Here is a 13,842-nt window from a genome sequence, read left to right on the forward strand (position 1 = left end):
GGTTTAATGTGTATCACAGTACAAATTTAAGTAAACATAGTATTTCAATAATGTTACTTTACCCAAACATAACAAGTCAAATGAGGAAGTAAGAGCAGTAATGCAAATGTTCCTCTGAACCTGCAGCACTATTCAAGATAATCACTGTTAATCTTCTGGCTCTAGTCCACTTCATGCTCACTCCCCATATCTGTAGAATCCCAAAAATCTAAAAGCTTGTTTCAGTCTTTAACATACTTAACCAGGAAGCATCCACAATTGTCTGAAGTAGAAAATTTAATAGATTCTCAACTGGTCTGAATAAACAAATTTCTCATCTCCACATTAAATGACTGACTCCATAACCTGACACTACGTGACCCCCAACAACCTTTCCAGATATCCCACATAGAAAAAAAATTATTTGCATGTCTACCCTGTCAAATCTTTAGAATGCACAAGCTTCAATGAAATCACCTTATTCTTCTAAATGCCAGAGAATATCAAGTAAATTAACTCTATTTTATTACCCTTTTAGGAATCAATTTAGCAATCCTTCACTGTGCCACTTTCAAAGCAAAATACATCATTTCTTTGAGATGGAAAGGAAAGCTGCAAACAATACTCAGGTACATTGTCACAAAAGTTCTACATTTTGTTATAGGAAAACTTCTTTATTCTTGTTCTCCAATACAGTACCCTTGCAAAAACAAAAGGGCAACGTACCATTTTCTTCCAAATTATTTGCTTCGTCTGACTATTAACTCTGTCCTTTTTGAATTCTGCTTTTATTCTTTCTACCGTAGTCAGTAACCTCAGGAATCTCCACATTATCTTCCATCTGACATTTTGTTGTCAACTCACTTAATCTGGATATATCTTTTTGAAACCTCTTTTTACCTTCTTCAGTTCAGATCCTTGCCTAGTTTTGCATCATCAGCAAACGTGAACAATACTCTTGGTCTCTTTGTAACCAGCTGAGCTCTCAGCACTTATCCTAGTTGCATTCCACCGGTCCCACTCTCCCAGTTTGATAAAAGCTCCATAACTCCCTACCTCAACGTCTACCTGCCACACCCCTTCAGAATGCATATGCTTCAATAAAATCACCTCATTCTTCTTAATACCAGAAAATATAGACTAAATTCAGTCTGTTAAATAATGCTCCATTCGTGCTTGTGTACTACCCTGAACTCCATGACTCTCAGCGTAATAAACTTGTGGCATGGCATCCTTTGTGCATCTTCTGATCCCCTTCATCTATCCAACCAGTTCGAGCCTCAAAAAAAAAACTTGACAACTTTGTCAAGCCTTTACAAAACTGGGCCACTGTAAAACTGAGAGATACAAGCCTTTCAGAGCAAGTGAGATTACCTCAAATTAGTAACTAAACAAAATAAGATTTAATTTTAAGACTGCTTCTGCAACTACTTACCTGAGTGGAGTTAACAAGTTGGTTTTTCCACGGCTCCTCTGCGCTGCTGGTCAGGTTTGTGCGGTTATGAGGTAGAGCTAGTGCGTTTTGCTGCAGGTAAGGCACATTTCCATTGCTTCCATTTCCTGTTACATGATTATTGCCTATAGAAATAGTGTCTGTATTACCCAGCATTCCCATAGTGCTGCATGTTACTGGGCCTCTAGGTGGTTCAGCAGGAAAAGGTCCATTAGCCATTAGCTGTCCAGAAGGAACAGGACGGATTCCAGACTGAACACCATGATCAGGCACTCTGGTTAGAGTGACGTGAGGCTGCTGACCAGAAATAGAGTTTGTAGGCAGTGATGATCCAAGCGTTGGCCCATTAGGAATTCCTGTAGGCCGTACCTGTGCAACTGTTGCCTGTCTCATCTGAATAAAGCAAAAAAAATTTCAAGTGAATAATTTAAACTCCAGATTTTACAGTCATCTTCATTGCACAAAGATATTTTAAGTAAATAAAATGCATTAAATAGCTGTAATTCACTTCAAACTCAATTTCTAGGGTCACTGAAAGTGACAAACTTTAAAAAAAAAATCCACAGGTGCAGCTTAATTTCTTAACACATCAGAAAAATAAGGATGGGAAGGAAACAAGCAGCATCATTTTTTGAAAGGTAATACACAGTAGCCACTACGGATTAGGCCCCTCAAACTGCACAAGTTAGTTCAGCTGACATAAATTTAATTTGGCACAGATTCTCAAGAACCGGCAACATACTTTTAGCTGAAGCACATCCATTGTATAACTTAACCATATTTCTGTGTAAAAGTGCAAAGTGGGGGGAATTTCTAAACTATATCAAATACAATTGTTCAGCTAACAAATTAAAGACCTAGAAGCTGAATAGACAGGTGAAAAAGCTGAAGAGGAAACAGTTAAAATGTTTTTGGCCACTTTAACTAATACCAACTTTTGACATAACCATGCCAGCTTTGAAAAATTAATAGCCTATGCCTCTACCCATACAGATTCTACTTCACTGAAGCTAATTTTCTTCCTCTCTATTGTGTTAATTTTCTCTTTAACCAACATTGCTTCCCTACTTCTTTTTCCTTTGTCTGTCCTTCCTAAAACTGAATTCTCCTGGATATTCAGTTTCCATCCCTGGTCACCATGCAGCCATGTCTCTGTAATATCAACTATATCACACCAGTTTATAGCTACTTGCACAACTAATTCATTCACTTTATTGAGAATGCTCTGTGCATCAAGATTCAAAGTCATAAGGCTTGTCTTTAACGTTCTTAGTCCTGTTTGATTCTTGCCCTCAAATTCTCTTCCTTTCATTTTGCTTTTTCCCATCTTCTCTTTTGTTTTTATCCTGGTTTCCCTCTTTTCTGTCTCCCTATATAGTTTCATAAGCCCCTGCGTTATTCCCCAGTTAATTCTGGTCCTGCCCAGGCACAACCCACCCAGTTAGTATTGGTCCCACCTTCCCCAGAAGAGGTCCCAGTATTCCAGGAATATGAAACTATCACTTTCCCTCCACCTCTCCAGCCACATGCTCATCTGATAGGTCGTTATTTCTATTCTGACTAGCACATAACACTGATAGCAGTCGTGAAGTCACCATCTTACGATCACCATTAGGTGTTTAAAAAAAAGTTCAAAACACAAAACCATGACAAAGAATGAAAATAATAGAAAGACAGTAAGCTTTATGCTTTTCATTTAAATTTTCTCAAATGTTAACATTAGAATAATAAACCTATTTTCGACAACCAAGTAGTCTTATGACTCACAGTATTTAGGCATTTTTTGACTGGCATTAAGTAGTCAGTTCTATGCACGTGATTATGTAAATCCCTTTCCCGAAGAGTAGTGTACATTCTTACCTGCTGCTGGTGCTGTCGCATCAAGGCAAACTGTCCCTCAAGCTGTTCCAGCATTTGAAGCTGAAGCTGATTCAGGTTCTTTCTATTTGCACGCAACTGTTCCAAAAACTAGAAAATTGAAAGCACTTAGAAGCATTAATGACCGAGAGTCAAACATGATTCAGTTTTATGTTAACTAATCCTAAGCAAGCTACTGATACTTATTTATTGATACTGCTATGAAGAAACTTTGTTACTTTTGTTTTAGGATTAAAGTTTAAAGGATTGTGGTTAGTGGCTCATGTGCAAAAACTGAGGTTACACCTGCAACCACTTAAGGGACACATTGGGACATTATTTTGAAAGCCATTTCTTGAAAATCAGATCGCTTAAGCTAATTGCTTGGTCTAATTTACTGGAAATTACATGCCTAGGTTTACAGTTGTTAAGAGCTAGTTTTTGCTTTGGATAATGTTTGACATTCAGTTGGAGTAAAGACTGCTGAGTGAGAAGCTCCAGTGGTCATCCTCTGCCTTTCTGAGAAAAACCCTTTGGTCAGGTGAAGTCTTCATCTGACCGAGCAGCAGCACTCCAAAAGCTTGTGATTTCAAATAAAACTGTTGACCCGGTAACCTGGTGTTGCGCGACTTCTGGCCGGGTCCACCGCAGTCCAACACCAGCATCTCCACACTACTCTATCCAGGCCTCTCAGTATTCTGAAAGAATCAGATCAGAGCTGCCCCCATTCTTCTAAACCTCATTGAATACAGACCCAGAATCCTCAACCGCTCCTCATGACAAGCTCGTTATCCCTAGGATCATTCTCATCAACCTCTTCTGGACCACTTCCAATGCCAGTCCATCCTTCTTTAGACACGGGGCCTAAAACTGATCATATTATTTCAAATGTGGTCTGACAAAAGCCTTGCGTTTTCAAACCTAAATCACCACCTCTGCCACAAACAAACTGGCATAGGATCAAACATGTCAAAGATTAAATGCACAGTTTAAAGAATGTTTGGGATACATGACATTTCTGTTCATGGCAGCAGCTCTGGGGAGAGGAGGAGCTTAGATTCAATAGGTTGCGCTGCAGTTGGACAGGGAATAATCTCCTCTCCTGGTGAATCTTACAATTAGATTGCAGATAGGTCATCATACTAAAGGAGAGAGGGAGATGGTCCAAGTGAATGGAAGTTTACAAACCTAAAAAGGCAAGTCAAGACCACGGATCAGTATACTGCAATAGTCCGACGCACAGATCTCCAAGGCCCTTATGTGGCAGCAACTTACGAAACCTAAACTCCATGCATCAGCATACTAATTGGCGTGTGTGGAACCTTGGAGTGGCTGGCAGCTGTGCAGCTTAGAGGGTAAATTGGTGTAGTGACCTTGGTAAGGACAAATCCGTTTAACAGTAATAACGTATTTGTAAAAGACATCAAGTCAGGGAAAAATTGTAACAAGTTAAATCAAAGGCATTTTACCTGAATGGATCAAACATCTGTAAGAGGACAAATTAATTGATGGCACAAGTAGTGATAAATGGGATAAATTTCATTACTTAAACATGACTACACAGAGACCAGCATAGAGAGCTAAATATTCTATGTCACCTGAAGTTTTAAAAATTCTATAAAATGGAGGGGCCCCTGATTGAAAAAAAGCATGCCTGAAGGTCAGAAGAGAGAAAACAAAAACCAAGATTCAGAACAGCAGTTGGTAGCATCAAATGAGCTGTGATGAGAAATGCTAGTGGCAGTGATTAACAAATTTCCAACAGTATGTTATCGTTAGACTTGAGAATTAATCAAGAAATAAGAGGTTTAGAGTTCATTTTTACATGTTAGTCAAGTCAAATAAGCCAAAGTAGTGAGGCTTGTGTTCATAAAATGCATTGAGACAGAGAATAGATACAAGAATCAACAATGGACACAGTATCCTTGAATTTTCAAAAGGCTTTTGATAAAGCACTACACGAAAGGTTTTTGCACTCTGGCATAGAGGGCGAGTCAGTTAAACTTCAGAAAACAGGAGGAATATAAAGGGCCATTGTCAGGTCATAAAGATGTTATTGCTGGAATGCTGCAATGATCACTGCTAGGACTTTAGTTATTTACAATCCGTATTTGTGACTTGGATGAAGAGACCAAGTAATGTGTTCATCAAGACAATATAAAGCTGGGTGGGCAATTAAGTTGTGAAAATTTTTACTTAGTGTTAACAACAATGATGGTGAAACTACTTGATTGTTATAAACATTCATCTGGCTCACTAATCTCCGAGTGAAAATAATATTGCCTAAACGTGATCCCTGACTCTCAACAGAGTTGAGACTCATCTGGCCTCTGAGATTGACTGCTAAGTCACTTGGATGAATTCAACGGCAATTAGGGATGGCCTTACAGGTGATGCCCAGAATGCTTGTGAAAGGACTATTAAAAATTTGGTCAAGTATTACTCTGACATCAAGTTCCTTTTGAAATCAGCTTTTCTGAACACGCCTGAGCTAAATCTATATGATGACCTGGAGCTGAGTGTTCATGGTAGGATTAGTCTATGCTGTGGTGCATATGCTATTTGATAAATTTCTGGAAACATGTTCAACATTTAAAATCACTATAAAATTAAAATAGCATAACAATGCAACCTACCTGTAATTTTTGAGAAGTCAGGTACCATGATGGAACCTGCTGTTGCACTGGATGGTGTGGTGTGTGACCACCTGACCAGACATCTGGAGCATTTAGCTGAAAATAGAAAAATCGATGAACATTTCTGATTTCCAATGTAAGTGCTGTTACAATTCTGCACCATCGCTGAACATGGCATTTATAAAAGCTTAGTACAGAAAACAACTGTACAAATAAGTGGGGTTTCGAAGCAACATGTTTTAAATTATACACTGAAATATATATTGGAAACCCTGAACAAACTTTGAAGGCCAGATTGCATAAACTGTTGGATATATTGTCTACATAGATTTGACAACAAACGTGGTACATTATTTTGTAACAATTCATTAGAAAACACATCTCGCTTCCAAAAACCATCTCCTATTTAGGCCTTCTACTTGTTAAACTTTGCAGCTATCTTCTCAATCACATCCTCAACACCACTTCTGGTGCTCTTGCCACTATTTAAACCATTATTTTCTCCATCTGTAGTCCATCCTCTGGATACAGACTTCATTTTCACTTCTTTAAATCCAAAGGTTGCAAATACAAACATCTGATACTTAACTGGTTTAGTCCAGACCTGATTAAGCCACATCAAGTAACATTTAGGCCATGCCCCCCCCACCCTACTCATTATTCTGGCAACATCCTGCAACGTAAAAGTAACCCCAATCCCTTAACTACAAGCAAACTCTTTAAAACCTCCACCACCCCAAAAAAAATGATTGGGATGCTCATGGGCTGTCATGAAAACTGACTCTTTCTGTTCAGCAATCTCAACCATACACCACCTCCCTTCTCCAAGTCCACTAAGCAAAGCTTTCAAGGTTCTTACCTTCTATAGCCCTAAGCCACAGCTTCCCTTTGCTTTCGCTGTCATTAGAGAAAAATGTGCTTTATATCACCAGGTTATAAATTTATTGTGTTTTATTTTACATTGTCTTAAACTGGCATGTAAGATCCTTCTATCATTGAGGCTATTTTGCCAATTCTTGCAAAAAACAACTAACTATTTTTCACAGTACACGTAGCATAGAATACTTAACTATTCTTAAAATGTTAAAAATGTCCACAATAAGCATATGTTTCATGTTCAGAGTACATTTTACATTCAATGTATGTCATATTGGGCTGTATTAAATCTCTCAAGATGAAATTATTAAAAAGCATTTATTTCAAAAACTCAAATTTTCCTCTTGTTCCCCTTTCATTTGAATGCTAAGATCACCTTGCTGTCCTTAAAGGACTAAAACAGAACCAAGTTGAATTACTACCTTAGTAGGACTGGACATCCTTTTCCTTTTAGCAGAACTGGATAGATCATCTACTTGGTTAGAAGGAACCATGTGTAGTGGTAAGGACTGCTGTGGCTGCTGACTGAGGCCTACTAATGGTTCATTACTGTGATGGTGAAGTTTACAAGCCTACACACAAAAGAAGAGCATTGGAATAAAACTTTTAGGAAACACACCCATGTACTTTCAAGACATTTTTTCTTTCTGCTTTTGATTCCCCATTGGCGTGCATTTGTGCAGTAGTAATCACAGGATATATTTTTCACCAGCTGAACAATGACCAAGTGTTATTTGGACTAAAATTTTATTTTTATTTTTGTCAGAGTTGAGTACCAAGGAAAGAAAACATAGGAACAGATCTGGGCAATCATTGTTGTAGTTAACTATCAACACTGCTTTATGTACAAATAGTGCAAAGTATTGCATAAAATTGGACGGTTCAACATTTACTTTGCAACAGCTTGAGAAATCACCAATTTTGATCTCAACAGCTCTAGGATCTTTAAAAATATTTTGGTAGATAATCTCAATGCCCCAAATAGTTGTAATTCCATGAACATATTTCTTCAAATCCTACCAGTGATGCGTTTTGCGTAGTTACTATTGGTGTGCATGTGTGTAATTGTATTAGCCACTAAAAAGTACCTTTAAAACTATAAAGCTAAAATGCTTAAGTACAATTGAGGTACAAATAATTTTCACCTGCTGAGCTGAATTCATGGCACCCTGCCTGGAGGTAAGTTCTGCTGGGATTGGTAGGCTCCATGCCTCCTCAATACTGGGAAGCATTTTGGTTTTACTTTGTAGGCTACCTTGTGGAAGGTTGCACAACTGGGCCTGTAAAAAGTATGTGATGTGATTATGTAAATGAAAGCTAACTGATCAGTCATACAAACCACCTAATTGCTCAACAATCATGTAACACTTTGTGGCTTTATGATCATACTAAAATTTCAGTTAAACTTGTGGTAGAACACATTTGTGTGAAGTCTGAGCAAATTTCTCTTGTTTAATTTGTTATTTTCCATTGTGTGCAGTGAAAATAAATCAGTTAAAATCAGAACAAAACTAATGTTAACTATTATACAATATATTTTATACAAATATGATTTAGAATTTAAATTGTAACAATTTTCTCTTGGTAATAAGGTACATTATAGTGAATAAATCTCCCAGGGATGGACAGTGTCATTAGTATCTTTGTCATATCCCCCTGTTCAGTTCTACTTGAATTTAATATTAAACTAAATGTACAATTAAGTCTTTCAAAGCTGCAGTTTCCTTTTAGTTGACTTATAAGTAGACCTCATATTTTTTTAAACATCAAACTACTTAAAATGCAAAACAAATCCTAATGCATTTCCATATAACCAGAAAAGGAGTGAAGCAAACACTAATAAGAGTAGAAATTCCAATTATATGTTTCTCACATCTTACTCATGGCTTAGAGGGAAATCACAACAGCTGAACTGCAGTCAAGTAAGTAATCCAAGTTGTGCCACTTAGCCTAAAGAATACTGAATAGATTCAAAGAGTTTAGGTGAGAGTGCAGAGAAAAGAGAAGTGAAGAGAAATTGAAAATCAAAAAAAGTATCATCATAGGACATGGATTCAAAACAGTACAATATAAGTGAAGAGAGTAAATAAATGATTTCAATAAGGGCCAAAATTAAAACTTCTAACAAGCGCATGTGTTTGCTTTTCCAAAGAGCTGCTTGCCCATGACTAGTTGTATTCCTTGGACATTTTCATTCAATACATTTTATACCCTCAACAGTAATATCTTGTAACAAAGGTTTAAACCTAACAGTAGAACTTAGCCTTTGTTTATACATTATAAATAGGACGTTAGCTTAGTAGAAAATACAGGGACAGAAAAGGTAGTTATAAGAGACTAACTGCTATTTCTAATGGAATAGAGAGAGAAAAGAGGAAGTTTTCAGGCAAATAAAGAAATAATAATTTGCAAGTTAAAGTAGTCACTGAATGAGGGGGTTAGGGAAAAGTAGTTTACACGCAACCACACAGCATTGGATACACTAACATTGTTAAAACAAAATCTTTGCTTTTTAAAATGGGAGCAAAACATTTGAAGCTGAGAAAGATAAAGTTTACAGGGAAGAAACAGGGCAGAAGTATTAATTTTGTCCAACAGGGAGTCAAATAGCTTTTCTCTATGCCTTAAGTTTCCCATTATTCCTTGCTGCATTCATAATAAACAATATTTAGTACGTGTTTCTATCGAGAGAAAGGTACACCTATTACTAAGAAAAAAAATCAAGCTGTAAGTATATAATTCACAATTGATTAGTGCCAAATACATTGAGATATATTTTATGAAAAGTAGATTACTATCAAGGGCAATATGGTTTAATGGGCAAAAGCATTGTATGGTGTTTTACAATGCCGTACAGGATAGAACATCCTATGTTTCTTCTGTGCCAAATTAGCTCAGTTCAGAAGAAACAAAGTACCTTACTGACAAGGTAGATTGGGGGCAGGGGGTGGGTGGGGTGTGTCTGGCAGGATATGTGGAGAGAAATCAGAGTTAATGTTTCAGGTCCAGTGACCCTGCGTCAGAACTGGACTAAAATGTTAGCTCTGATTTCTCTCCACAGATGTTGCTAGACTGCTCAGTTTTTCAACAATGTGTGTTTTTGTTTCTGATTTCCAGCATCTGTAGTTCTCTTGATTTTCTAGCCGATATTTCTTCTGGTGTCACCTTAAAAGGCTCACTGATACTATGTTCAAGAACACACTTGGTCAGATGAGAAGATGGAGCAGTGATTGGATCAGTGGCTGCATATGAAGCATGCATAATAACAATAGCTGAGTCCCAATTAACAGCGTACAAACTGTAAAATGATTTTATCTTTTCCATTCTCAATTTCCTCTCCCTTGCTCTTGAAGGGGCTAACTTATGTAGGAGTATGGTTCTGCAAGTGCCAGGAACCTTCCTGCAGAATTGCAAAACTACTCCCTCAACTTGATCAGTGAGATTTGGGATGTGTTTTCAGAAGTCATTGCATCCAAGCAATCTTATCCTCATCTGATACCAGCAGATTTCAGGCATTGATTAGTGAACTGCTCTATTCAGCAGACAGCTCTAACTAAAATCCTGGTTATAAGCAGTGATCTCAGCAAAGAGCACAAATGTAATCTGGGAACTTCCTAAGTAATACCAAGTGCATTTTGCTTAGCAGGCCATTTGAAGATGCTATCAAATGGATCTGAAAATGTCCTCAAATTATGAAGTCAAATAAAGAAAGATACTGCAGCTTTAACAGAAGTGTTCAATGTCACTTGCATTAATGGCTTATGTAGAAATACTGTGTAGGCAGGTAGGACTTAAAGAAAACCAGAAGAGCTTTGCACTTAAGATACCATATAGCAGGTAATTTTGGCAAAAATGTTAAATAACACTTTCAGTAATTTTCCCTTCAAGTCAGAGTTGAAGCAATGGAAAACAACTGACTGCTTTCTTCAGACCTCCATTTGAAGCTGAATATAATTTTATCAAAGTAATTCATATAACCTGCTATGCAGTACTGCATAAAGCTAATTTGATTTAAATTTAAGGTTTTCTAATTTAAAAATGGCAGTTGAGGTCATCTGTTACAATTTACTTAATGCTTAAATTGCCCATTCAAATTATATTCCTTGGAATTCTGTCTGCATGGTATATTATTAACTAACTGATATAAACCATGTCACAGCTTTAAAAATATCTTTCATTATGTGCAATATATTTAGTTAATAACAAACCATATAATTTTTGTCTAATCCAAAAGAAGTAAATCCTTCACTAAAACAGAAGTTGCTGCAAAAGCTCAGCAGCTCTGGCAACATCTGTGAAGAAAAAAAATCAGAGTTAATATTTTGGTCCGGTGACTGAGTAAGGATCACTGGACCGAGACATTAACTTCGATTTTTTCTTCACAGATGCTGCCAGAGCTGCTGAGCTTTTCCAGCAACTTCTATTTTTGTTCCTGATTTACAGCATCCACAGTTCTTTCGGTTTTTATTCAGTATGTAAATCCTTTAAATTGATTTGAAACAAATCATTTAATTTTTGAGAAGAATAGTATATTTAGACAGCACACCCCAAACCACTTTACCTGCAAGTACTTTATCCTTGTTGTGAGTGCAGAAGTATTACTACAATTTTTGCTCCTGGTTGCATTTATGTAACATTTAATTGCATCCTGAGGTTGATTGCAGGATTCATAGAGTGTTCCCAGGTCCATCCAGGCTGCAGCATGTCCATGGTCTAGCTGAACAGCACAGATATAGGCCTGTAAAGCATCCATTGGCTGGTTCTGTTGCTGATACAACACCCTAAAGCAGTAAACAAAGTGGCAATCAGAGCTGAGTAGATGCAGATAATGAAGTGACAAACTAATATTTCCAGAGCACCTGTTTATCTCTTGCCAATTAGCTTTATGTATCTGCAATTTCTTACCCTATTGAACACCATGTATCAGCACTCGCTTCTGACTTATCAATGGAATGCCTGTATGATAAGAAGGCATCCTGAACTTTGCCAATGCTTGAATAGCACCTGTAAAAGAAATAACTATAATTCAGAACACATATACACAATCAAATGTTATTTTGCAAACTCAAGTCTCCAGCTTTCAATGCTTTGCAATCTATTCATAAAAAGTTAGATCCAATGAAGATTACCTTTGCATGTAAAGGAAACAAAAATATTCTAACACCCAAGATATAGAGAGTAAACGATACATGAAGACATGGCTCACTTTGAATATGGCCTCTACTTTGTTTCCACAAATGAAAACACTTAATGAAACATTTTCTTAAAAATACCGATTCTTGGGAATTCACTCACTGTTGATAAAAATCAGCATTTATTGCCCATCTTTACTTCCCTCATACTTCCATCTAGGAAAGGTTTGATGAAATAGTAGCTTTGTGGACCCCTTCAGTGACAGTTAAGAGTCAGCTAAACTGGATGTGAGACTGGTGCCACAACATGGTCAGGCAGGGTAAGAAAGATTCATGTTTACATGCATATTTAAATAACAACTAGCACTAATTCATGATTTCATGATTACTTTGACGTTTAAAAAATGAACTCAAATTCCCAAACCATTATGGTTGCATAATTTAAAACTGGTACACTGTATTTTAGATAAATTAAAATAGGTCTGTATATTATTAGTTTAGCAATATTACCATTACAATACTATAGTCATTTGCAGGAGAAATGCAATAGAATATAATAGTCTTTATTGTCAGTGGAGAATTGGAGTCAGAGGACTAGGAATTGCTTGATTCAAAAATGTAGGATCTACACTGGTCAGTCTTCTCCTGGACAAATCTGTACATATTAACAGTGTTAGTAAACAATCCTCAGTTCTTAAGAGTAAGAAGAGGAGAAAGCAAGTGGGGATACAATAAAATTAGACATCCAATGAGCCATCAATTTGCACGGTCTGAAAGTAGAGACAGAAAGGAACTTTGGTACATAAAGATTAAAGATTAAAATGTATGTCAAGAATGAGAAAGGCAAAACCAAACTTGGGCACATTAATATTTTTATCCATTCTAATTTCACATAAAAGAGTTAAGCACACCCAAGTGATGCATAATGAGAGGTGAGCAATTTTTACTTCTATTGAGAAGAAATTCAAGTCAAATCAACACCTTGATGAAACTATATAAAGCATGAAGATCATTTCATATAGCTGACTTGCAAATAGTGTTCATACTGAAATTAGTGGTCATAACATGAGGTGAATGAGCTTGAGCTTACATTACTTAGTTTTTAAGATTACACTCTTTTTTAAAAAGCAGAAATGGCATCGTACTATGTAATTCAGGAGTAGGGCTGCCAACCATTCAACACTTTCTGAAGGGTCACTGGACTCAAAATGTTAACTCTGATTTCCCTCCACAGACGCTGCCAGACCTGCTGTGTTTTACCATCAATTTCTATTTGTGTTTCTGATTTTCAGCATCTGGAGTTCTTTGATTTTATCCAGTCCAATATTTTCCTGCAGTTTCCATGAATTAAAGATAAATCTCCAGAGGACTGCTGCTCACAACCTCAGAAATGACATGCAGCATGAAGAGAAATGTTGCCGACCTTTTCCCTCGAATACTTTAACTTACTAGCTATTAAAATACTGGAAATTGGAGGAAAAGATTTGTTGGACTTATGGAAATAATCCAGTTGTCCAAATTTTCTATCTAACTGGTCTGAGAAGGTGGTTTGTTTGGAGAATGGGTGGATTGTCAATCAATGGTAGGTGTTTGCAGGTGAGGTATCATTGACGAATCCTATAATGGATTCCAGAGTTAGCAATATATTCAGGATTGAAGTCACTTCTAACATGCACCACTAGCATCCAAGTAGTTGTTTTAAATTTCTAGCGGTTGGTTATCCTTTGAGGCATAGTAACAACATACTACAGGGCAAAGCTTTAGTAGTTTATATCAACATCAAACAATTTTATAATTTTTCACTAACGCAATGAGATGAGGGATGACTTGGGAGGTGCATGAATACTGGTATGGTCTGGCTGGGCTGACTGGTTTATTTTTGGGTTGTATATTTTATGTTCTTTGATAT

General features: G+C 36.9%; 1 protein-coding gene across 4 annotated transcripts in view; it reads right to left on the bottom strand.

The window, feature by feature from the left end:
• The window catches only part of kdm6a (lysine (K)-specific demethylase 6A), a 224,219-nt gene that overhangs the window by 53,582 nt on the left and 156,795 nt on the right, over positions 1 to 13,842 (bottom strand). For 3 of the 4 annotated variants that reach the window (XR_007263189.1, XM_048602715.1, XM_048602717.1), the window contains exons 11-17: positions 11,707 to 11,805; positions 11,363 to 11,582; positions 7,947 to 8,081; positions 7,224 to 7,373; positions 5,926 to 6,021; positions 3,293 to 3,400; positions 1,415 to 1,825 (exon numbers count right to left, since the gene is read on the bottom strand). Coding sequence is in view for 3 of the 4 variants with exons in the window: in XM_048602715.1 (XP_048458672.1) it covers positions 1,415 to 1,825; positions 3,293 to 3,400; positions 5,926 to 6,021; positions 7,224 to 7,373; positions 7,947 to 8,081; positions 11,363 to 11,582; positions 11,707 to 11,805 (1,219 nt within the window). In the remaining variant the exon portion in view is untranslated. The remainder of the gene's footprint in view (positions 1 to 1,414; positions 1,826 to 3,292; positions 3,401 to 5,925; positions 6,022 to 7,223; positions 7,374 to 7,946; positions 8,082 to 11,362; positions 11,583 to 11,706; positions 11,806 to 13,842) is intronic. The other variant, XM_048602716.1, reaches the window with a different exon arrangement.

The sequence above is a fragment of the Rhincodon typus genome, chromosome 11 (assembly GCF_021869965.1).
Source record: "Rhincodon typus isolate 14 chromosome 11, sRhiTyp1.1, whole genome shotgun sequence".
Classification (NCBI taxonomy): domain Eukaryota; kingdom Metazoa; phylum Chordata; class Chondrichthyes; order Orectolobiformes; family Rhincodontidae; genus Rhincodon; species Rhincodon typus.